The sequence below is a fragment of the Rhynchophorus ferrugineus genome, unplaced genomic scaffold (genome assembly GCF_030347505.1).
Source record: "Rhynchophorus ferrugineus isolate W39M unplaced genomic scaffold, kcgeb_rfMv2 rfM3, whole genome shotgun sequence".
NCBI classification, from domain to species: Eukaryota; Metazoa; Arthropoda; class Insecta; order Coleoptera; family Curculionidae; genus Rhynchophorus; species Rhynchophorus ferrugineus.
In genome coordinates this window covers 65,931,928-65,959,450 of record NW_027472582.1, presented here as the reverse complement: position 1 = coordinate 65,959,450, position 27,523 = coordinate 65,931,928, and the positions used below count along the sequence as shown (strand labels likewise).

At 32.8% G+C, this 27,523-nt stretch overlaps 1 protein-coding gene across 3 annotated transcripts in view; it reads left to right on the top strand.

The window, feature by feature from the left end:
- Positions 1-27,523, top strand: part of sif (guanine nucleotide exchange factor still life) — a 293,884-nt gene that overhangs the window by 264,361 nt on the left and 2,000 nt on the right. For all 3 annotated transcript variants that reach the window (XM_076399197.1, XM_076399196.1, XM_076399195.1), the window contains exons 22-34: positions 6,488-6,674; positions 10,154-10,414; positions 14,754-14,872; positions 15,002-15,175; positions 18,248-18,442; positions 18,492-18,600; positions 18,657-18,836; positions 21,185-21,303; positions 21,386-21,562; positions 21,684-21,871; positions 21,930-22,076; positions 25,750-25,937; positions 26,006-26,141. In XM_076399197.1, coding sequence (XP_076255312.1) covers positions 6,488-6,674; positions 10,154-10,414; positions 14,754-14,872; positions 15,002-15,175; positions 18,248-18,442; positions 18,492-18,600; positions 18,657-18,836; positions 21,185-21,303; positions 21,386-21,562; positions 21,684-21,871; positions 21,930-22,076; positions 25,750-25,937; positions 26,006-26,141 — 2,180 coding nt within the window. The remainder of the gene's footprint in view (positions 1-6,487; positions 6,675-10,153; positions 10,415-14,753; positions 14,873-15,001; positions 15,176-18,247; positions 18,443-18,491; positions 18,601-18,656; positions 18,837-21,184; positions 21,304-21,385; positions 21,563-21,683; positions 21,872-21,929; positions 22,077-25,749; positions 25,938-26,005; positions 26,142-27,523) is intronic.

Here is a 27,523-nt window from a genome sequence, read left to right as displayed (position 1 = left end):
ATTTTTAAGCGTTTTCCTGATGATATGATGCTTCGCAGTATATATGATATGATCATAAGTATAATTGTCAATTATAGAACACTTTATATGACTCTATAGGATCATAACATACCCTAACACGTAATTTTTACACCCAGCAATTTATATTTTTTCTATTCTAAATAATTGTAGCTTAACCCTCGTAATATAAACAACAAATTAAATATATTTTATTTCATTATTATTTAATATAATATCTGTTCTTTCGTCGTCCCCATTTTATTTAAATTTTAATCTATTTTATGCAAGGAAATTAATTGGATCGTGTTCTAATACCTTACAAGAAGCATCGATTTACATAAAAGTATATTATACCGAGCATAAGAACATAATTCCTTTCGTACAGCAACACAAAGCAGCTTAAACCAAGAACATAGGAAATTGAATATTAAAATATCACTTGATATTTCGTAATAAAATGAAGCAATCTTTGAAGAAGTCCTTTACAATCTGAATAGAATATTTGATAAAATAATTTAGTGGGAATGTTATAACAAATATAAAAAAATCAACTTTAATTACCATCTATTATTATTATTTCAATCAATATGTTGCTGTTCAATCAGAGAAGGCTATGGAGAATTAATAGATACGATATATACGTTATATATATATATATATATATATATATATATATATATATATATATATATATATATTTACTTTCCACATTTTGTAAATGAGAGAATACAAGTTCAAGTAAATTTTAATACCAATGATGCTTCATTGTTTGATACTTTCAATTTTACATCCTGTATTTCTCAGTAATTTTCTATTTCTTTCTGTATCTAAAGCATATTAATAGCATCGAAACTATTATTGCAAGTTATATTTGATGGATGTGTCTGTGTATCTAATAATTTTATCAAAATTTCAAAGCTATAAAATATTTAAAATAAAAAATAAATCGTACTGTATATAACAGCTTTTCATTCCGATCGGAAAAATACCATACAACTTACCAGAAATAAATTCAATCAAATAAGTTTTTCGTTCTAAAGTTTCTTATCTGACGAGTCCAGAGGGATGTAATATTATTTTCTGGTTATTCTTTCACCCTTTCTAGAGGAACCAATATATATATAATCCCACGAGGCAGATGTATTATAGCAGATATGATGAAAAATATATTAAAAATAAAATTATCTGAAAAAGCGTAAACTTATTTCGAATAAATATATATCGTAGAATATGACTCTAAAGTGTACCCAATAATAGCATAATCGCCACTTGGGAACTGTGAGAGCATTATTGAAATCAAATGCCGTATATTTGCTAAGACAAATTAAAATTATATTGATAGTAAATCTACTGAAAAATTGTATGATAATAATTTGAAGATACAGATGCAAGTTCTGTGAAAAGAAAAGACCTATCCGGACCTATCAAATTACCTTAATTTACCAATATTTGGGTAAATAAAATGCGGAAATTGTCATGTTGAAGGTCATTTTAATAATAACTTTACTTTTTATATCATCCATTTTATATAACATCCAACCATATCACCTCATCAAGGGCTTTACAAAATCTATGATTAGACGTGCTTTAACGTATTATATTCTCTTATCAGTTATTAGACTAGATCTCTGCTTTATTTCGTTTATTATACTTAACTTCAGTGACGTTTGGGTTGATATATTGTTTGTATAAATATATATATAAGCTTTGTTCAAAATGATGGAAAATTCTCTTTTTATTATTCAGTCATACATGTATCCCTTACCCTTAACCTGATGAAATATAGACCATCGAAGTATTTGATGTACAAGAAAGTATATATTTGATGTTGGCTTTTATCTAACCATGATGGTATTCGATTGACACTTGTTAAATGCTTGAATTTAATTAATATATTTGTTTGTATTTTGAGTATACATGATTCTTTACTAGTGAACAACAGTTGGCATACAAATCTTGTAGAAGCATACTTTGACTTCATGCACACTTGTTCGACTAAACTAGTCGCAATATAATAAATATAATTTTCTACATTATTTGATAACTGAAACAGGAACATTTTTAAGAACTCATATACATAATAAACAAAATAAATGAGGCCTATCCTCAAATATTATTAAGATTATTAAGAGTTGTTACCTCAATAATACTTTAATTATACATTAGACATATTTAAAGATACTTAAAATAATGCATACTTATATTATAATAATGACTGGTTGATTCCCGCCTTGTAAGATTCAAGTACATTTTTCTGTATTGAAACGAAAATAAACAATTTGCTCGGATTTTTTTACCGATGTATATACTATTGATATACTTTGGAATATCCATTTATGATATACAATTATTAAAATAATGTATATGTAAGATCTGTACCCACACAAACCGTCCAGTGCGACCAAAATTACTACGTCACGCGCAGATTTAGAAAGTTTAAGCGCGCATCGAAAAGGTTCATTATCTCAAACGTCAATTTTTCTGTCAGATCCAGATTTTTTTACAGACTTTTACTTTTATTCCGGGCAAAGTAAATACGTAGAATTGGCCTAGAAAGTAGTTTTTCAAAAATAGTATCTAGCATATTACACACCATATGTGTAAACTGACTTCAATATTTGGTTGTATAATAACAACTCATACCAATTTCTGCTTATTTTTTTTAACATGCTATGAATTTGTTATTATTAGAAAAATGCAAAGCACTATTATTTTTAGTTTAAGAAATAACAGTTAAATTTAAGTACCATCTAATATTAAGCAGTGATTAATGAGACATGGTTCATCGATTTGTCTACCTTTGATTTAAAACTGTTGTTTTTTTCAACTTTTTCAGTTTTATTGAGTTGTGAAATAAAATCGAATAGTCGAGCAGTCAGAGATGGATGTTTTCCGCTTGTCACGGTGAATTGCCATACCCAAAAAAAATCACGTAATACATGGGCCCCATATATTTCAAACTTTCATAATTTCTTTGGAATTTCCGACCCAGACATCCGTAGTTCCGCATATGTATTACAATGAACTCTGCACAGTTTCTGGTTAAGCTTGAATGCAAATTAAATAAATCTAGTTACATAATTTTCCAATATTTCGTCATCAAAAACTAATATGGATGAGTTACTTGTAATTATAAAACGTAAAACGTAATTGTACATGTATTATAAAATGTATTAACATGTATTTGCAATATGTAATTATGTTGATGTTAATTTGCATTTCAAATATCTGACACTGATGCATTTAGTGGCTTCAAAATACATTTGAATATAAATATATTTACCGATCTTATTAGTGGCTGCGTCCTACAGAAAATAACGACCAATACCAAAAATAACGCCAATCTTTGTTGCAATGCAACATAGTGTATTTGTTATTTGTTAAATGTCAATACCTTCTTTATTGTTTGTTTATTTATATGTCTGAATATACTAGCCTAAATCAGTCTAAGAATATAATATACTAGCTTACAAAAAAGATATATTTACGACCTATTTGGTAAATCAAAGAAAAGGACTAGTAGGAAATTAATTTGAATAGATATCTCGAACTTACCGAAAATCTGCTATTTCATTTATGATGAGATCAAAAAGAGTCTAATGTCGTTGTAGTTCAGAACCGATAACAATAACACTCGTAACTAGGTGATCATATGTGATAAACTTTAATGGGCCTACGTTTGAATGTCGTTAAAAGTTTTATATTTCTATTTACTAGCATACGTCTCCACTTAAGAAACAAAGGCATATTTAGGTATCTATTTCTGTCCATAAATATAAACGAATCGGGTGATAGAAAACCGGCAGACCCCAGCTAAGAGTTGGAACTTGGAGAAATTCATTCAACAATTGTTACTATGGCAAATTTCTGCTTACTTTAATCTCTATACGAACTAAATTAGATTTGCTACAAGATTGCAATCTGAGATACTTTACTGTTTTACGTACGTTATATTTACAACAACAAAAAACAGTTTAGAAAAAAGGTTTGATATATTTTTTTAAACTGTCACCTCAAATAAATGGAGCCATATTGGCGTCATGCTACCCCCCTAGTTACAAAATAATTAGTTGCCAGAAAGCATCACAACAGATGAGAAGCGAATAATTAAAAATCTTGCAATTCATAACTTAAACGCAAATTACAAAAATATGAATTAACACCTGAAGGTAATTGAAGCGACTGTACTAAAGAAAATCATGATTTTGTTGTTTTTGCAGACAAGGACAGTGATTAAACACAGACATTAAAAATCACCTTCACAAACGATAAAAGCAGAATGCTTACCACCTTTAAACGCTATCCACATATAAAACATGTACTCTTAAAATATAATACAAGTTTGTGCTTATCAGGACCTGCAGAAAGATTGTTTTCTTTAGCAGTTGTTATTCATGTCCCAACAAGGGAATGTTTGTCTAAGTAAAATAAGTAAAATATGTACATAATGGTCGTTGTAATAACTAAATAAACATAAATGAAAACCCTATTTAACCTATCTACTAGGCTTATTTTATGTTCTAATAAATACATACAATTTAGCTTAATATCTATCTACCGGGGCCAGCTACCTAGCCTAGGTGATTTGACAAATATTCTAATTAAACAACAAAAAGTTATCATCCCCGTCGAGAACCGAACCCGCGACTTCTGTTTGGGAGCTAACCGGTCTAACCAGTACAGCATAGAAGCAGTTGTCTACAACATTTCTACGAAATCTTATATGGTATAGTTAGCGCTTAACGACTTCTAATTTTCCGTCACATCATCTCAGCAACAACATTATATTCAAATATTCATAATGTATATATATGCAGCCAAACATAGAACCTCCTCCTTTTTCGAAGTCGGTAAAAAATACTGTTTTACATATACAATTACGTTTTACGTTTTATAATTACAAGTAACTCATCCATATTAGTGTTTGATGACGAAATACTGGAAAATCATGTAACTAGATTTATTAAATTTGCATTCAAGCTTAACCAGAAACTGTGTTTGGGTCGGAAGAAATTATGAAAGTTTGAAATATATGGGGCCCATGTATTACGTGATTTTTTTTGGGTATGGCAATTCACCGTGACTAGCGGAAAACATCCATCTCCGACTGCTCGACTATTCGATTTTATTTCACAACTCAATAATACTGAAAAAGTTGAAAAAAAGAACAGTGTTAAATCAAAGGTAGACAAATCGATGAACCATGTATCATTAATCACCGCTTAATATTAGATGGTACTTAAATTTAAATGTTTTTTCTTAAACTTAAAATAACAGTGCTTTGCATTTTTCTAATAATAACAAATTCATAGCATGTTAAAAAAAATTAGCAGAAATTGGCATGAGTTGTTATTATACAACCAAATATTGAAGTCAGTTTATACATATGGTGTGTAATATGCTAGATACTATTTTTGAAAAACTACTTTCTACGCCAATTCTACGTATTTACTTTACCCGGAATAAAAGTAAAAGTAAAAGTCTGTAAAAAAATGCGGATCTGACAGAAAAATTGACGTTTGAGATAATGAACCTTTTCGATGCGCGCTTAAACTTTCTAAATCTGCGCGTGACGTAGTTGTTTTGGTCGCACTGGACGCTTTGTATGGGTACAGATCTGACATATACATTATTTTAATAATTGTATATTATAAATGGATATTCCAAAGTGTATCAATAGTATATACATAGTATATACAATTCAATACAGAAAAATGTACTTGAATCTTACAAGGCGGGAATCAACCAGTCATTATTATAATATAAGTATTTATTATTTTAAGTATCTTTAAATATGTCTAATATATAAAAACTAAAATAAATATGACAAATATTCTAATAAAACAACAAAAAGTTATCATCCCCGCCGAGAATCGAACCCGCGATTTCCGTTTGGGAGCTAACCAGTCTAACCATTACACCATATAAACATTTCTACGAAGTCTTATGTGCTATAGTTCGCGCTTAAAAAGCAAGTTGAATGGCTTTTGCAGTGAACGACTTCTAATTTTACGTCACATCATCTCAGCAACAACATTGTATTCAAATATTCATAATGCAGCCGAACATAGAACCTCCTCCTTTTTCGAAGTCGGTTAAAAATACTGTTTTTTGTATTCTAAAATCCCGACTTAATATGATAAAATCACGTTCTAATATTCAACTATCATACAATTTTAATTAACAAATATTCTCCGAACTTATACATCCATCGGCGAAACCAGGAACTTCCGACTGATGAGTCACAGATGATAGTTTGTTATTTTACTGTAATTAATTTCTTAGTCAATTTGTCGACAATTAATTAAAATGAATATTTGCCTACAATTTAAAGAGGTTCCTTTGTAACAGTTTACGGAAGTTTTGATGGGCAAAGTTTTCGTGTTATTCCCAACTTTATATACCTGACATATATACATATACCGGTGAACATTGAGCGACATTATATAACGTTTTAGTTAGAATTAACCGAATATTTCTGTTGCAGTTGCATACCCATGAAGTCGTCGAAGTATGTGCCAAAATCTTGTATCAAGTTGAATTGTCTCGAAGCACGCTGGAGCAGATGTGGGGTTTTAGTGTGGAAGCCGAACTGGTGGAGAATGCAGATAGACAAGACGAACTCTGTTGTTACGTCAGCAGAGTGGAAGATAAGAGTGTCGCAATGCAAAATGGTAAATATACGTTTTATTAAAACACAGCAGCTGAATTGCGAAATTTGTTTTATTAATTACATCTTACATTAGATATGTTTATTACAATCTTAATTTACAAATTAATATTGCTACTGTTCTGTTGTACTTGCATTAATACACAAGCAAGGTGAGTACGGGATGAATTCATCTGTATATATTTACCAAATTAAAATAAAACTAATCTACTTAAGCTACAGTTAACAACACACTTACACACTAAACAAATTCGTTTGGTTTGGTTCGCTTCAATCTTCTGATTTCCTGCGTGTTGTCCAGTAGCTGCCTTGCTTCCACGTTGCTGTAATTTCTTGGATCACTTCGTGACTTCTGATTCCGTGGTCATCGTGCAGCTCTTCGTTGGCTACGTAGCGATAAACATTGGTAATTAATCGTAGAACTTTCTTTTGGGTGCGGTAGTTTACTAGTTGGTTTGATGTTTTAATTCAACCCCATATTTGAACATTCCGAAACATACGGAACGGACAAGACATTAATATCATCAATTCCTGTAGCCTTTTTAGGGCTGAGGTTGTTGTCAATTTCTGTGGCAATTTCCATTGGAGAAATCAAATTTACAGCTACATAGGGCTAATAAACAGGAGTTATATCTATTGTACAATCTATATCATTCGCTTGGAATACGTTAGCTAATAATTGGCCTTTTAAATCTCCGAGTTGCTTTCCATTACGAGTAATATTTGTCTGGTTCCGGGCTTAATTCACTTCCATATTTTTCGAAGCAACTCTGTATATATTCTTTAATCTTTTAATTCATCTAATTACTAATTCTATTATATATAGTTCTTTTATGAATTCCCTTATTTCATGGGGGTTATTTACCTCATATTCTGATTTTTCCCTTGATGTCGGGGTAACCTCTTTTGCAGAAGACTGATTTAGTCAACTGTATGTCAGGTTTACAGCTCCTCATCGTTTACAGTTTTTAGTCTTACGCTTAAACTGATTTGTTCCTGTATTATAAGTCTAAACTTGTCCCATTTGGCAAATTTGTTAGTGGCTTCTTTGTTTTTCAGAATTGTCGCGCCTAGTGTTAACAATACTGGAGTGTAATCAGATGATAGTTCGTACAAGCTCTCGATTTGTATTTTATTTGATGAGATGCCTTTCGAAATGTATAAGTCCAGTATCACTGTGGAGGTCACGGTGGGCCAGTAAGTGGGTTCACGCCCTGAATGATAGTTACATCTAGTAATTTGTATTGCTGCGAGTAATTCGTTTCCTTTTCCAGGTGTTATTTATTAATCGTGAACCCCAGACTGTGTATTTAAAATTAAAAAAAGAGGGAACCTCCAATAATAAACCTTGAGAATAATTTTATAAATAAATCTCTGTATTGTTTTTGTGTTATTTTGTATCTTGGTGGACAGTATATAGCTCCTATATTTAGTTCAGTGCCGTTCTTTGCAATACTAACTATATATACAGCTTATATTTCTTATATCGTAGTTTTGGAACATTTCTAATTTTTTACCCTGTTTGTTAGCTGACTGAAATTTTGTCGTATTTCAGTCTGAAATTCACTGAGCAATATCGTCACGTCGATGATGATGATTGGCTCGTTCTGTAACCAACGAGCCAATTTTCTGCTTTTTTACTTTAACTTATTTATCGCTAGATATTTTGTCGTATCTATTTTTGTCGTTAGGATTGTTGAAGAAACAGTTAGTTTTTTTATTTTCAATGACAGATGTCTTTGCAGAGTTGTCTAAATCGTTATACAGCTATCATTTTATTTGCTGGCAGGGTGTCCTTTTTCGTTGCATAATGCAATTGAGAAATAAAACAAATTACTATTAAAAATACATTAAGTTGTTTACTCCAAATCATCTATTTCCTATTGGCTTGAAGAAAAGTATACTTTACGATATATTTTTTAATATCTGACAAAATTCTGAATTCAGAGGGCACTAAGTCTGCCAAAAGATCTGGAGGTTGAAGGAATTGGCACTTTATTCCACAGATTTTAGAGAAAATAAGTTATAACGGAAAATTTTTCTTCCGTAAACCGAGTCTTTTTAATTTTTAAAATTAATATCTAAAATGTTAGAATAATAATATCTGATTTTATTATTTTACCAATTTAGAGGTAAAGAACGATATTCCTCTTGCATTTCAAAAAAACTTATGCTTACATTGTCTTGATCGAATGGTATCATTCCACTTCCTATTATTTATATTAAATCTCTTTGAATTAACATACCTAATCTCCTATCTCCTAATACATTTCAGTAGTAATAAAATTAGGTAAGCTTTAGTTAACTTAGATATGCAAAAAATATCAGATTTTATTTAACAGGCAAATGGTAGCGAACTATTTGCAGTGTAATCGCATAATAATAAAAGCAATTATTTGAAATTGAATTTCAATTAAAATTTAATTAAGTAGAACAAACCTGTATGAGCAGCAAGCAAGAATACTCCATAGTTGAACTTTTTTTAGACAGAAAATACGCTTTTAAATTTTAATATCGAAAAATCGATATATTGAATATTATTTAAAGCTTTATTGTTTGCCTTATTAAAAGCGCTTGTTGAACAAGATCGTATTTTAGAAAATTTTACAAATTTATTGATTTAATACGTTTTTTATTGATGTAAACATTTTTTTTAATTACACAATATAAATTTAGTGTGCCCTTATAACTTTTGCTAACATAATTAAGGTTAAACAAAACAAACATAATATAATCAATCATTTTGTACATAGTTTTTGTCACACAAACAGGACCCAGCTAATTTTGCAATTTTGTTAGTTATAAATTTATATCAAAAAAGTAATTTGAAGTTCTCGAAAGCATATCAAAAAGAAGATTCTAAAAGATGCGCATATTAATTGTTTTGAACGCCGTTTACAGGAATTATCTTTGAAAAAGAAAAAATTATCAACGAACTGTCGTCACGGTTTCAGAAAGAAATCTAAACGCAAAAAAGTATGTTTATTAAAACAATATTTTCGAGGTATCAGGAAGGTTTGCTCTATTATAAGTTGATGAAACTGGTTGCAGCTATTCCTAGTACACTAACTACTTCTACTGCATATTTTTTTAAATCACTTTTCTGAAGGATGGACGATTGTCCTTATTTCAGATAAAACATACTTTGAACAAATCTATTTTGAAAGTATGAATTAGTTACATAAAAGAGAGAACCATATTTGTACACTTAGTATAATTATCTTTAATTCAATATCAGTTTCCCAAAATCCCGTCAAATTTTTCATCTTCAAAGATAATCACAACTCAGTAAAGAATTTTAAGGACCAAAAAACCCAGAACGAAAAGGTCTAGAAATATGTTGTTTCGGTTTTCTCAACAACTAGTATAAATTAGACTAAGACGTACGATTTTGAAGACATTTCTCATTACCCACTCATTCTATTTTAACAAACTCGCAGTTAAACTCAACTAAACATCCAAATCATAATTAATTTATGACAGGTATAATCAAAGGTGACGAAATCATGGTGATCAATGGAGCTATAGTTTCCGACTTGGACATGATGTATTTGGAGAGCGTCTTGCAAGAGGAACTGTCGCTATGTATGATGATGCGCTCTTCACGAACTGAACCACCAGATATGGCGGGCATTTTAAGAGCAACGGATGATATTATCGAAAGTTTGGTGTGTCCACCTCCACCATCTGAGCCGCCCGTCATCAGCGAAGAAATGATATCCGGATTAATTGTTCCAGCACCAGGTAAATAATTCTTGATACACCCTTTCAAAACTATATATTTTAATTTCATCTAAAAGCATCACTATGATTCCGTTTGTTTCTCGAACTCAAAATGGAGTTATAAACAAAAATTCAAGGAAAAATATTTAATAAATTTATAATAAATATAAATAATATCCAAAACTAAGGCTGAATTCGATAGGTAACAGGTCAATTGAAACGTCCCCAGCCTACCATAATTAAAACCTTTTTTTTGGCAAAATTAGTTTTTTTTTATTCAACACAATTCCCTTCAAGGGTGATACACTGATTATAGCGACCCTCCAAATTTTTGATACCATTTTTGTAGTACGATTTGTCGTTTGCTTCAAAATAGGCCTCAGTTTCGGCGATCACTTCTTCATTCAACGAAAATTTCTTCCCAGCGACCATTCTCTTGAGATCTGAGAACACTTGAATGACTGTTCATTGGACTTCGGAGTGAAATAATGGAGCCATGTTTCATCCATTGTCACATATCGACGCAAAAACTCGGTTTTATTACGCTTGATCATCTTCAAACACTGCTCCGAATTATCAACTCGTCGTTGTATTTGGTCAAAAGTGAGCTCACGCGGCACCCTCTTTGCACAGAGCTTTCTTATACCCAAATATTCGTGAATGATATGATGTACACGTTCAGTTGATATCTTTACAATGCCTGCTATTTCGTTCAATTTCAATTTACGCCCATTCCAAACCATTCTGTAAATTTTTAAATGTTTTCGTCCGTAACAACCCCTTTTGGACGTCCCCTGCTTTCAGTGTCTTCGATGCTCATTTCACCACGTCTAAACTTAGCATATCAATCCTTGATGTTGATGGTTGATTTTCCTGGGGCAGCGTACTGTATTTTTTCCCTTCAAATGGCAATATTTTATCAACACATGAAATTCCTTTTTATCCATTTTTTTCACAATAACAAAAGTTGCTTCACACAAAATGCTATAATTCACAAACTAATGATTCGACAGCTGTTAAATTTATACGCGCATCTTTTGAGGGTTAGGGCTAACTAAAAAACATATGGATTTAATCTAGTAGCGCCATCTATGTGTGAGGCCGTGGTCTTTTCAATTGACATATTATGTTTGCCTATTTTATAGTTTTGGCATTATATTATTATTTGTTTCATTCAAAATTGATTATTGTTAAAAAAAAATTCAAGCCGTTATGAATTATTCTTACATTTTTTATAAACTGATTGATGTTTCTCTAGAATAATGCATGAATAATGTTTTATAGATGATTGTTAAATAATTATAAGAAGTTTATCTCTTTAGAATCATTAGTTTTCTTATTGTAATAATTTTTTATGTATAGTATTTTTATAACAAAAAATCATCGTTTTTTGTACGTTGATTATTATGAAATATAGTCCAAAGAAAAAGAAGTATATTTCACTCATATTAATCTGAATTGCCATACTAAATTATATATATATATATATATATATATATATATATATATATATATATAACTCAATTTTTATTTTCTCTGATATATCCATTATACTTAATTTTACCAATGTTTATTTTTATACCTTGCTAGATTATTAACTACAAATTTACTGTTGGACAATATAATGTATTAAATTTTGTTTGATCAATACCGTTTCTTTTACACTTATAGTTATTTAAACCAAATTTAGAAGCTAAATTCTAATTTAATTATGGATAGATGTAAAACTTCATCCACAAACAACTATTAAGACCTCGCATTGTAATAGCGTACAATTAATTTGACAACAAGCTTTTCAGACATTATTGAATATATGCTGATTAATAGTTTAAGTGGAATTGATCAAGTGTAAAACCTCGATCTTAAACATAACGATAAAATTACGTACTGACATGTATTTTGATCAATTTCTGGCTATTCTAGATAATCTATTGGTGAAATTAAATATGCAAAATTGAGTATTCGTGAGTGTTCATATTGAGTATAAATACTGTTGTTTCATATGGAGAAATCTGCTGCCGAAGTTCATTAAACACTTATAGAAACATCGTTATGCTGCTCCTTTATATCCTAATTGTCAATTATATATTAGTTGTGATTATATGTCCTATTAAAAATGTATAAAGGAGGTAATATTAATGTCAAAGCCAAATAATGACCTAGAAGACTAAAAAGTTGGATTACAAGACTTATTGGCGACGAAAAGCAGATACATTATAAAAGTCCTGAGTGAAAGAAGTGATGGGTTAGTCCAGTCACCAAGATGGAATGGACATCAAGGTGGAATATGAATAAAGTTTTAATGTGCATAAAGCCGGATTAACAACATGTGATGTAATACAAGCAGCTAAAACCAAATGAACTTGTTACTGCAAATGTCTACAGATGCTAGTTGAATAAATTGAAGAACGTTACAAAAAAGACCAGCAATAGCGAGTAACAACACAAAGACATCACCTTGCATGACAACGTTCCAGCCACACGTTACAAGAGTTATATCCTTCCCATACATCAAGTTCTAGTACATCCAGTATTTTCACCAAATATAACAATTTCTGAACGATGCAGCGTGGTTTTGGCTGTCTCACGGTTTCTAAATGCTGAAGAAGTGCGAAGTGCGAAAACAAACCAACAACATCGCTTTTTCAACACAATATCGCCATATTATTAGAAAGATGGAGAATATTTGCAGAAAATAATGCAAAATATTTTCATTCATATTGTATAAATGTATCGAATAAGTTTAATTTTTCGACCAAAGCAGATGAAACTAATTTTTAACGTTATTTAATATCCTGAACTTAGATCTACAATCCCTGTGTCAAGATTATTTCCAGTTTTCGACGTCACTCATGGTAGCAGCACTGTACTCTTATAACGACTGTCAGCTGACAACCTTCTTCGGAACGTGTGAAAATACAGAAGCAAAATTGCAAAGTCGGTTCAAAATATTATCGTTACATTTGTAGGCATTACATGTTTGGTAAACGATAAAAAATCATGAACTATTTGAAATACTCTGGTTTTGCTGGAGTAAACACTGACTAGCCATGGGTACCTAAATTGTTTTGTAACGCGTGCTGAATGAAGCTGTACAGTTGATCATTTTGTGAAAATGTATACTTTTCATTTTTCATGCCAATATTATAGAGAACAGAAAAATCGTATAAATGATAGCACAGTATAGATATCCTGACGTATCATCAGGATCGAATCCATTTTCGCGTATGGACACTGATCGATTACCAATTTGTCCAGGTACAAGTGCAAAAAATGTCTTAAGAATTTCGTCCTTATCCCCGGCGAGCATTGAAAGCGATTTCGTTATGGAAGAACAGCATTTAATTTGGCTGACGCTTTCTTAAAACGAAAAAAAACACTTTCTCGGGGACCACAAATCGCTGCAAGATTGAACGTCGCATGTCTCTCAGAATACATTTTTTACATTCACATCTTGATATTTTCACACAAGATTTAAACCCAAAAACAACATACCAAAATATAGCGAAAATTTATATGTGATAGCAGGTTCAAGTGCCAAAATGTCTTAAAAGCTTTGTCTTCATCACTGACGAGTAACGAAAGCAATTTCATTGTGGAAGAAAAGCATTTAATTCATTAATCAATATTTGTCAGAAATGATATTCGAAAAATTATGGCTGTCGCAAAACTTACAAGATGTTTTATGTCTGATGAAGCATCATTATGGCAATCGTTTCAAAGTGTTGTTCTGATTATATGTATAACTTATTGCAAACTTACCATAAAATTAGAGCTCGAATGTCTCTCAAAATAAATTTTCTGAAGAAAAAATCAAAAACAAAACACATATAACAAACAAACAAGATATAGCGAAAATCGATTTGTGATACCAAACTTTTTGGGACGAAGGCATGATGAGCGTTTACTATTGGATCCTAATACGTGAAATAGATCCCAAGCAATATAAAAAACTCAGTTCAACCTGTTTTTATTTCTGATTTGTAATTTTGAATCCTTTATTAAAAGTAGTAGAACAATATATTGAATATTTCGAAAACCAGAACCAATTTTAAAAACAGGTTTTCGTTGTCCGGATCCTAAACAGTGTTGTATGTGTATTTATTGAATAAAAGTAATGGTAATTGGATAGTATTTCATTGCCAAATGTCGAATTCTCCACCAAGATTTAATTTTAAATCGAGATAAATTACTCTAAAACAACACGAAACGAAACACATCACAAACATGTCAAAGTTTACCATAGAAAAGTCATTTCTCAAATGGTAACACTAGTTCAGCACATTTCCGAAATACAAAAGGAAAAGCCCCTAAGCAAAATTGGCAAAATGTTTGTAACACGTTCCCGTTTGAATTGCAGGAAAAGACAGATATTCCACGGACTCGGAAAATCAGTCGTCCCTAACAGACTCTGGAATTAAAGTCTCGTCAAGGACCAACTCGTTCGAGATCGAAAACTTGTTGAAGAGCGCCGAACAGGTAACCGACACGGAATCTCTTTTAACCGATCGCATTTAAATGGAATCGAAACCGAATAGAGGTCGAATCATTCCGCGCTATTTATTGTACCGCGATACGTTTTTAATTAAAAAAGAAAACAACCTTTAGGTTACCGGATTCTGCCGTTCCCCCGTGGAAACTCGCAAACAGAGCAGCCCGACCGGAAGTATTGCCAGCAATACCTCGCAGGTGATACTGACGCCCTCCAGACAGCTTTCTGACGGTGAAAAATTACGAAAAGTAATTTTGGAACTTGTTGATACGGAAAAAACTTATGTGAAGGTAAGATTTTCGTTTCCAGCAATCGATAAACCCGAATTTATTTTGGGTATTTGCTGCGTTCTATATATTTTTCCATAATTAAAGAACGAAGATGAATTATGTTCTTTAGTGATATCAACCATTAATTATTAGTTTTACTATTTTGATACTACTGATAAAAATATCGTAAATAATCATAAAATACAAACGGATTATCCTGTACGTATTTCAAATTTACGTAGTCTCCTTCACACTAATTCCTCTTTATTCAGGATATCAGAGGGATAACTAGGAATACCGCTTTTATTATATCGATACTTTCACAGCGCTCTAACTTATTTAGCACATTGGAAAGCCCTTATAAGTAGGTGTGACTCTGACAAGGCTATTCAGACAGTTCCAGATTAGTGTTATCAAAACACGGTCCTCCCTAATCATCTACAGACCACAGAGCCTTCAAGTCCTCATTTCTACAAGAACAATCAAATACCAAATCAGGAAAGTGCACAGTTGGCAATATGAAAGTCGTCTTCACCAATCGTTTATTATACCCATCTATTCTCTTTCAAATTAAGTTTATTTAAATAAAATAGTTTTCAACAATGCACAACAAATATACATATATCATACTTTTATTTCATTACATCTTAAATTAGATAGTATTAATGCAATCTTAATTTATAAATTAATTTATTACTTTGCCCTACGAAGAGAAGAGAGTTTGTTCAACTATAATATATCCTTGGACGTAGAACAAACCATAAAACGTTATTGAATCGATAGATTGAACTCTTAAACGCCTACATCTTATCCAGGATATTTAATGTTAAACAAGAAGAAGCTTCATCAACGAAATAAACAAAAGCGGGTGTACTCCAGGGTAGTATATATACTATTGTCCCCTACAGTAATAACGCCTTGTAAGGTACCATGGAATGAATATTGATGCAAATCTATTTGGAAGGAGCATATCAAAAAAACAAAGAAAATAAAAGAATTCGAATTAAAATACAAAAAATGTATTTGTTATTTTGAACAAAATCTAAATTGTCCATAGAAAATAAGTTACTGATGTACGAGCATATACTAGAATCGATATGGACCTATGATATTCAGTTATAGCGATGTTTTGCAAAAAATTATATCAATATAATACAATTATTTTGGAATAAAGTCTTAAGAAGTGTTGTGAATGCTCCCAGATAATATAGGAATAACTACTTGAACTGACTAAAATTAAGAGATACGCAATAAGGCATAAGGAAAAACTCCTAACACCGAAGTGCTGTAACTTTTAATTAACAGTGAACTAGGAAACAGACTCAAAAAAAACCAAGCCGTGTGATCTTCTGTATTTGTTTAGTTAAGTGTATTAAAAGGTAAAAACCTTGAAAAGTATAGCTAACTTTTATTTTATAAGAGACTAAGTAAGAACCAATGGGTCTTCCTAGATAAGTACCTAAATAATTCCAAATTGTGCTGTTCTTTGATTTTGAGTCGATTATATTTGGAAAAGTTTGCAAATAATATAAAATTATATTATTAGTATTCCTAAAACTCCTTTACCTATTAATACAAATAAGTAGAATATTTAGTGTAATACATATATATAACAGTTCAACAGTTTCTTCTCAAAAATTAAAAATTCAGAAATAAATATTGCCTTAATTCGGCCAAAATAGTTATTTCCACTGGTCATGGTTCCAGTTCACGTACCCTGTTGTAAATTTCGTGGTTGACTGTCTAGCATACAATTCCTATTCTTATAAGTATCTTCTGATGACTCAACAGAAGCTCAAATTCATGTTTTTAATTGATAATTGTTGTTTATAATAAAGGAGTTGATTCCTAGATAATCCAGATTTTGATACTTGCTTAAATTTAACAGGTTTTTCAAAAAAATATTTACTGCCATCTTCGTTGATTTGCTATCTTCATATTAATAAGCAAATGATGTTGCTTCTCAAAATGAAAGCTGAAAAACACTACCTTACTTTTGGCAAAATTCAAATATCTTATTAATTAAACCAGTGAAGTCTACTGAGATAAAGAAATGAGATTTTGGTGGATTCTGTCACCATATGAATGCATCATCTTCAATACTTGAAGACTGACCTTTTTGTGTGAGAGTTATGAATTTTTTTCGCGATATTTTAGAAAATACCAGAACCATTTAATACTTCTTTATAACCCAAACTTAAAAACTCGATAACTCAAAAAATTTATTATTAACGTAAATATCACAAAAACCAGCTTTTTAAGGATCATGGGTATTTTAACCTTATTTTGTAGCATAACGAAAAGAAAAATCATAAAATACATTTTAGAACAAAGATTTTTTAAAAGATTTGTTCTATGTTTGTAGAAATTTAATGTCAATGAGTTTAACAAAGATGCTGAAATATTATCAAGTGCAAAACATGTTTACGCGAGAATAAATAAGATTAAACAAAAACATGTCATGTTACTCCATGCTATAAGATATTCTGACCCACTTGATGTATTGTGGTACTGCATTAGAACTCACTGCTCCTATTAAAGGTTTTATTCAGCAGTACCTATCTTCAGATGAGCCTCATGGTGGATGAAAAATCGTGAATAAACAAACATCAATCAAAGTATCTCTTAATTAAAAGCATAATCAACACGAAACTATAATGGATATAAATTGCCAGTTCGAAATAATATTACCAAATTATTGGGAAGTTTCTCCTGTATATATTAAAAGGGACATTCGCAGTTAAACCGTATTAAGTAGTTCGAAATGGATATCAAATAGAATATTCTAAAGATAGAGTTGCATGAAGATCTCCCAAACTTCAATTACGACTATTTTATTGGCAAAGCTGAAATATAACACAATTTATGTTTAAGTGCACTCCGCACAGACGATACATTAAAGTACTTAATTGCTCAAAATATTCCAATATTAAATGAATCTGTAAGTTAAATATATTCCCGGAGTTAAAATATTCAACTATATTAATATTTTCATAAATGTTAAAAGAAATAGAGCATTAACTAATCATCAGCCGTATTATAATATACACTATAATGTAAATTTAGATTAATCCAGCTGTAAATAATTTGCAGCATCTAAACAATCTGCTAGAAAATTATCTGGAACCATTGAAAAAAGAAACATTCCTATCGAACGCTGAAATCAACGCCCTCTTTGGAAATATACAAGAAATAGTGGCCTTCCAGAGGCAATTCCTGCATAATCTGGAGGACGCCGTAGATCTTGAAGCCGATTTTCATAAATACGAATATCCTAGCCAATTTAAGGTAAGTTCGGCGTTATATCAACAATTTAAAATGACATTATCGTTTTCAGAATGTATTGTTTGCTATCGGAAGCGCGTTTCTTTACTACGTCAATCACTTCAAATTATACAGTTCTTTTTGTGCTAGTCACAGCAAAGCGCAGAAAGTTCTTCATCCAAGTACGTAACTGAATCGAATAAATCCATTGAAACGATTAACTATTAATAATCCACAGATGAAGGTAATCAAGCACTTCAAGAATTCCTAATCGCTAGAAACCCAAAGCAACAACACTCCTCAACTCTGGAGTCCTATCTGATCAAACCGATTCAAAGAATATTGAAATATCCCTTGCTTCTACAGCAGCTTCGCAATTTGACAGACTCAAATACCGATGAACATCAACATTTGGTTGGTAAGCAAATATAATAATCTATTTAATAAAATATAAACAAATTATAGCAATATTTCCACATTCAGATATATTTTCATATTCTCACATATTGTTTTGAATAACTTTGACAATATCTTCAAACTCAAGCATGACTATGACAAAGCGATATAACAGGTCAATTGAACAGATGGCGCTACTAAAAATAAATCCATATGTTTTTTAGTTAGCCCTAACCCTCAAAAGATGCGTGTATACACTTGACAGCTGTCGGATCATTATTCTGTGAATTATAGCATTTTGAGCGAAGCAACTTTGTTATTGTTAAAAAAATGGATAAAAATGAATTTCAAATGTTGATACGATATTGCTTTTTGAAGGGAAAAAATACAGTTGAAGCAAAAACTTGGCTTGATGCCGAGTTTTCGGACACTGTCCCAGGAAAATCAACCATCAATGATTGGTATGCTAAATTTAGACGTGGTGAAATGAGCACCGAAAACGGTGAACACAGTGGACGCCCAAAAAAGGTTGTTGCCAACGAAAACATTTTAAAAAATCCGCAAAATGATTTTGAATGACCGTAAATTGAAATTGAATGAAATAGCAGATACTCCAAAGATATCAACTGAACGTGTACATCATATCATTCACGAATAGTTGGGTATGAGAAAGCTCTGTGCAAAGTGGGTGGTGGTGGCAAAGTGTTAATCGGTACTTTAGATGAAGATTTTAAGCCCAACCTTGTCCAACCCAACCAACTGGTTGGGTGTCTTGCCCAACCAAGAAATAACAAATAAACTACATTGGTATATTGATTATTATATTATTTTGACTGATAAATCTTATATAACTCACTCTTTGTTAAGGACTAAACAATGAACTAGTTTCAAAAAAAATCTTGTCTATTCAAGAACATATCTCACCTCAAATTCTTGATATCTGACAGGTCAATTGAAAAGTCCTCGGCTTACCATAGTAAAAAACATCTTTTCGGCAATTTTTTTTTATTCAACATAATTCCCTTCAAGGGTGATAAACTGCTTATAGCGACCCTCCAATATAATTTTTAGATACTATTTTTGTAATGCGATTTACCTTTTGCTTCAAAATAGGCCTCCGTTTCGGCGATCACCTCTTCATTCGACAAAAATTTCTTCCCAGCGAACATTCTTTTGAGATCTGAGAACAGGATATAGTCGCTGGGGCTAGATCTGGATAATACGGTGGATGAGGAAGCAATTCTTAGCCCAATTCATGGATTTTTGCCATCGTTTTCACTGACTTGTGAAACGGTGTATAGTCTTGGTGAAGCAGCCAGTCCTTTTTTCTTCAAATGTGGCCGTTTTTTGGCGATTTCGTCCTTCAAACGGTCCAATAACACTATGTAATAGTCACTGTTGATGGTCCTTCCTTTTTTAAGATAGTCAATGAAAATTATTCCATGCGCACCCCAAAATACAGACGCCATAATTTTGCCAGCCAACTGTTGCGTTTTCCTACGTTTTGGAGCGGGTTCATCTTGTGTAGTCTCGGATGACTGTCGATTGGACTTCGGAGTGAAATGATGGAGCCATGTTTCATCCATTTTCACATATCGACGCAAAAACTCGGTTTTATTACACTTGATCATCTTCAAACACTGCTCCAGAATCACTAACTCGTCGTTGCTTGTAATTAAAAATGAGTCCGCGCGGCACCCACTTTACACAGAGCTTTCTCATACCCAAATATTCGTGAATGATGTGATGTACACGTTCAGTTGATATCTTTAGAGTGTCTGCTATTTCATTCAATTTTAATTTACGGTCGTTCAAAATCATTTTGTGGATTTTTTAAATGTTTTCGTCGGTAACAACCCCTTTTTGACGTCCACTGTGTTCACCGTTTTCAGTGCTCATTTCACCACGTCTAAACTTGGCGTACCAATCATTGATGGTTGATTTTCCTGGGGCAGTGTCCGAAAGCTCGGCATCAAGCCAAGTTTTTGCTTCAACTGTAATTTTTTCATTCAAAAAGCAATATTTTATCAACACGCAAAATTCCTTTTTATACATTTTTTTCACAATAACAAAAGTTGCCTCACTCAATATGCTATAATTCACAAACTAATGATCCGACAATTGTCAAATTTATACACGCATCTTTTGAGAGTTGAGACTAACTAAAAATATATGGATTTAATTCTAGTATCTATGTGTCAGGCCGGGGACTTTTCAACTGACCTGCTAGCTATTATTTAGAGCTGTTATTTTTCCATCTTTCATATCTGTTTTTTACAAATTTAATACTTTATGCTGATGATGGATCTAAATCCAACAAATAAGCCTCATACATACCAAAATCTTAATACCCCTATGCATATTCAACAGACGCGCTGAAAGGCATGGAAAAAGTCGCCGAGCACATAAACGAAATGCAAAGAATACACGAAGAATATGGCGCCATATTCGACCACCTATTCAGGCAACATCAGAAGTCATGTAAACAGGTAAATAAGAAACGTTTAAATTCCATTAACTCGCCAGGCGATTGAATGGAATAGCATCGGCCTTATTTATTTTGCATTTCAGTCGATAGATTTGAGCCCTGGGGACCTACTTTACTATGGCGGAGTGGAATGGCTGAACATTTCCGATTTCCTAGGAAAAATCAAGAAAGGTCTGGAATTGCACGCCATGTGTTTCGTATTCAAGACGGCCGTGGTGTTTTTGTGTAAGGAAAGACTTCGTCAAAAGAAAAAGCTCATGGTAAGGAACATATGCACCTTCAAATTATCAATTTAAGTTGCGTATTACTGCAAAACTGACAAATTTCAATAGAACGACAGTTTTTTTCAGTATTTTCATATACACTAAAATACATTTTCAGGGCGTAACTAATAAAGGTGCCTCATCCGAAGTCGAAATTATAAGATATCAGGTGCTGATACCAGTGACTGAGGTTCAAGTTCGTGCTTCCTCAGCCAAAGACATGGATTCCCATTTCTTGTGGGAACTGATTCATCTGAGGAGTCAACTACAAAGAAGATCGGAAAAGATATATGTCTTATCGAATAGGTATTTCGTTCATTGCAAAATTTCAACTATTCTAATCATTATCGGTATGTTTCGACAGTACCGCGGAATTCAGAAACGCCTTCCTGAAGACCATACGACAGATAATAAGAGAATCAGTGAGGAACATGTCCATACCATCAACAAAGCCAGGAACAGGTCCAGGCATTCTTTTAGTTACTGGTCATAAAGCTGATCATATGAATAGGTAATTATTAAAAATTAAATTAATCGAAATATGTTATACGAGGGTGGTTCAAATATGATCGAGACAAATACTCTGACACGTTTATTTACCATTGAAAAAATTTACAAAACTGTACAGTTTTTCTAAGTATTTTCCCTCACTTTTTGTGCTCATATTTTCGGAAAATGTTTGATGCCGGTGTCGGAGAATTCCTTGGGCAACTCGAACAGCCATGTGCGCACGAACTCTTCTACCTCGTCGTCGGTGTTGAATTTTTGGCCTCCGAAGGCTTCTTTCAGTGGTCCAAACATGTGGTAGTCGCAGGATGATAAATCCGGACTGTAAGGTGGGGTGTTCCAGTACTTCGCACCCTAATTCCGATATTGTATCGAGCGTGAAACGTGCGGTATGAGGGCGCGCGTTGTCCTAGAGAAGAATCGCATTTCGTGCTGGAATGCTGCTCAGATTCGAACGATAAGCGGGTTTCACGCGTGTTTTCAGAAGGTTAGAGTAGTATCCAGCATTAATGATACATTGGGTGCGCAGGTAATCGACGTACATCACGCCCCGCCGGTCCCAGAACACCGTACACAGAACCTTAACCGCGGACCTGGTTGTCTTCGCTTTGACTGTCGCCCCTTCCTCCTTCTTCCTCCACTCTTTAGACGACATCTTACTTTCGGGAGTGCAATAGTGTGGCGATAGTGGACGATTGGCGTTAAAAAATCGTCCCCCTCCCCCTCGATTCGCGTCAGCAAACGGCGATAAACTCTCAACCGCGTAAATTTTTGCTCGAAGTTCAACAGTTTAGAAAATCATCGCGCCGTTATTTTACGATGCTGAAGGTGTTCGTGGAGGATAGACTCTACACTACCAATACTGATGCCGAGTTCAGCCGAAATGTCTCAAACATTCATCCTATAGTTCTTCAAAATGTTTTACGTGGCAAATGTTGTCTGGTGTGATGCTGGTTCGCGGTCGATGATCATGCGGCTGATTATCCACGGTTTCGCGGCCATCCTTGAACGCTTTGGCACATTTAAACACGGCAACCCTACTCAAACACTCACTACCGAACTAATTTTGCAAACACAGAAAAATTACCGTCTTCTTAACGTATCCCCACACTAAAAAACGAATGACAATACGTTCATGGTCATGGCACCCGCGTGAAACATGCGCTCCCGATGAAAACTATGCCACACTGTTCATAAGGGACCCAGCTATCACATACTCAAGCCACGACACACAATACTCAAGCCGTGACAATTTCACAAATCGCAGAACACAAGTTTACCAATTCGAACCAATGATGCCCTGAATTCAGATAGTTAGTCCGTGTATCAAGATTGGTTCTAGTTTTCGAGTTGGCGAATGATGGCAGCACTGCGCTCTTGTACCTGCTGTCAGCTGACGACGTTGCAAAAAAAACATCATTTGGAACTTGTTTATGTACTATGATTGTGTTTCGGAAAATATGAAAATGCAGCGACGTTGTCAAGTTGACTCAAGGTGCTTTTGCTACATATGTAGATTTTATATGATCAGTAAATCTGGAAAAATCATGACAAAAAATATGTGTATTTACAGTACTTGGTCTTACTTTCAAGTAAATACTGACAACGCCTGGATACCGAAATTCTTTTGTAACGCGTACAGAACAAAGTTTTACAAGTGACCCCATCATTTTATGTGCCAACGTTATGAAGAGAATAGAAATATACATGCAGAAATACAAATACCAAAAAAACAATACAGTATAAATATCCTAACGTATCATCTATGTCGAAGCCAGTTTTACGTACGGATAAAATAGCAAATCCATTGCCCATTTGTCCAGGTACAAGTACAAAAAATTGCCTTAAGAACCTCGTCTTCATCACCCGTGATTTCGTTATGGAAGAAAAGCATTTAATTTCGCAAAATAAGCTGAGTGATATGATTCGCGATTTGAATTTGTCGAAGCAAAAAGCAGAATTGACTGCATCATGGTTGCAGGAACGGAAACATCTCGACTCTAAAACATTACAGGTTTTTTTCGGAAATAAACTACATAATTTTCAAGAAAATGGAAAAATGAATTTATTTAAACCATTGACCATTTGATTCTATACATGTTGCCCAGCTTTCAGATAATTTATACATCAAAAAATTATAAGCATACTTCTGGGCAAAACCATTCATTAAGCCATTTTCGAACTTCTTGGAAATTGTTGAAATGCTGTGCCTATCATTTCCAATTGTCTGTCATTCAATTGATGTATCACCCATCTTTTGGATTTTCCCCATTACTCATAATCAATCACAAATCATTTGTTGGGCTACATATAAAGTTTCGGCCAATTGTTTTTGAGTTTGGATTGGGTCTTTATCCAATAACTCTTACAATTTCGCCTATTCAAACTTTTTCGGTCTACCAAAACGCTACATCAAAATTACTACCTTTGAATATTCGAAACCATGCCTCGCACCGTAATTTTTTACCAGCAAACGATGACTTCAGCGGCTTCTTTATTTTGATTAAAAAGTAATGTGTGCCGCAGATGCACGTTTTCAGGCACGAAACTTGACATTTTCAAAAGGTATAAATTTATAACAGTATTACTTTCGCAAAATATAACATGTATAGCTTTGAAGCTTGATGCCAATAGAATAAAATGACATATGTGTTAAATCATAACATTTCATATTTAAGCCTAACCACATCTATTAGAAAACCCGGTAATGACTTTCCGTTACAACTAGTATGTAACAGGTCAATTGAAAAGTCCCCGACCTGACATATACATGGCGCTACTAGAATTAGATCCATGTTTTTTAGTTAGCCCTAACCCTCAAAATTTTGAGTATATTATAGCATTTTGAGTGAAGCAACTTGTGTTATTGTGAAAAAAATGGATAGAAAAGAATTTCGAGTGTTGATAAAATATTGCTTTTTGAAGGGACAAAATACAGTTGAAGCAAATACTTGGCTTGATGCCGAGTTTCCGCACACTGTCCCAGAAAAATCAACCATCAAGGATTGGTATGCTAAGTTTAGACGTCGTGAAATGATCACCGAAGATGATGAACGCAGTGGACACCCAAAAAATCCACAAAATAATTTTGAATGACCGTAAATTGAAATTGAATGAAGGAAAACGGCCGCGGCAGCAAAGTGCTGCTTCATCAAGACAATGCATCGTGTCAAAAATCCATGAATTCGGCTTCGAATTGCTTCCTCATGCACCGTATTCTCCAGAACTGGCCTCCAGTGACTATTTACTATTCTAAGATCAATTCAAAAAAATACTCGCAGTGAAGAAATTTTCGTCGAATGAAGAGCTGATCGACGAAACTGACGCCTATTTTGAAGCAAAGAACAAATCGTACTACAAAAATGGTATTGAAAAGTTGGATGGTGGCTATAATCAGTGTATCACCCTTGAAGGGAATTATGTTGAATAAAAAAACAAATTTTACCAAATGTGTTTTACTATGGTAGGGGGAGAACTTTTCAATTGACCTGTTATGTATTATCATAAATTATTGAACTTTGTATTAATATTATTACGTTAACAAAATCCTAAATTAAGTTTAGCAATAAGAATAACAAGACATTCATTGGCTCTTAGGCCCTACAAAATTCAATCAAGTTAGGAACACTGAAGGTTGATAAACATTTACTAATTATATCCTCATACTTTTCTTGTAGTCAAACTTTAGAACGGCCAAAACAACACGTAATAATTCAAGGCTCCCACACGCTCGGCAAGATCAGAAAGTCTCAGAAATCGCAGAGACATTCAGCGGGAAACATTGACTACGACAACATGAACCAGGAGACAGACGAGTCCTCCGGTAGCTTTAGAAATAGAAGTAAAACCCTTGGCGATGTAATCGGTTAGTTTAATTCATCACCTTACCATCAAATACGCGGCTTCATATTCATCCGTTATGTCTTACCATAGATACCCCCAAACAAAAAGTAGTAATTAATGATAAAACTGAATCTGGTGCCAAATCTGAAGGTGAAGATGATTCGCAGACTGGAAGTATTAAAACTAAAGCCACTTTAGGAAGAACTCCAAATCATCTTACGTTAAGGTAACTAATCTTATGTATTTAATGATAATTGTGGTAGCAAAGATGTGTTATTTAGTTTAGAAGCTTAGCAGTAGTACATTGTATCACTGTATCTTAATATTTCAGAGCTATATCCTACAGGTTCAATTAGACCATATATGTATTTAATTAGTGTTAATGAGTATTTCTAATAGAAATGGTAGTCGGCTTTCAGGTAATTCTACGCAAACATCATTATAAACCTTATGTATACCATAATTAAATCTATTTGGTACACCAGAACAATATTTTCTTTAGTCGCTAAGAAATACAAACACAACAGAACAAAACTTAACTAACAATTGCATGGCTCAATTGAAGAAAATATTGCAAAACAACATCTATACTTATAGTCCGTTCAATAAAACAGTGAACTAATGTCATCTAAATTTATGCCGCGTTAAATCTGAATTTTAGTTCATTTTGACTATGACAAAAATTCTAATCTAAATAAAATAATGAAACAAAAAATGTTGTCAAATATAATTTATTTTAACATTATAGCACATCTAATACATATATTATCGCAGGTCTTAAACTATAATTAGTTTTACGGTCATAATAGTTTATAGGTTAGGGTTATTCTTGTCCACACCACCTACGCGTTTTTTTATGTAGCAGTATCCCCTAATCTACCTTATTATCAAATGTATATCCAATAAATATATTTTACTTTCATTAGAGAACATATTCACCTTTTACGTTTAGTTTTTATTTTCTTCGGTACAGTGTTTCCTTGTAAAATTATTTTAATATCACGGTAATTCTCCTTAGTTTGTTCTATTACCACCTGTATACATCTTTCTTGATAAAACTAGATTTAATCACTGCATTATACCTAATATATTTACTAAATCTGCAAAACAGTTAGTACTATTTCTCTCCTCATACGTTTTAACCAAATGATCATGTATATTCTGAACAATTACATACATACCTATGCACATCAATCTTTCACCGTTTACAATATTCACCTTTAGTTGTTTCCACTCTCATCATGATATCTCGCTAACTGATAGTCCACTTTCTGTATGTACTACAAGCAATTCCTTAATTGTAACCTTTGTCGACGCACTTGTTGGGATCTTCTCCCCCAATGTATGCTGCATTATCCTTAAAAATAACTGATGATTCCTCCAAGTTCTTTAAAAGCTGATTTTCAAACTACAGCAAAAACATGGTGCTTTTCTACATGCTAGTCACCCTTGGACTAAACCTAATCAATTGTTATTCCGGCGTTTACCTTTTTCCATCAACTTTGTTATCCTAACACAATTTTTATTATCATCTTGCCATGAGTGACCCAACATACATGTCTCATCTAAGTACACAAATTGAAATAATGTCTTCGTTGATTTTATTAT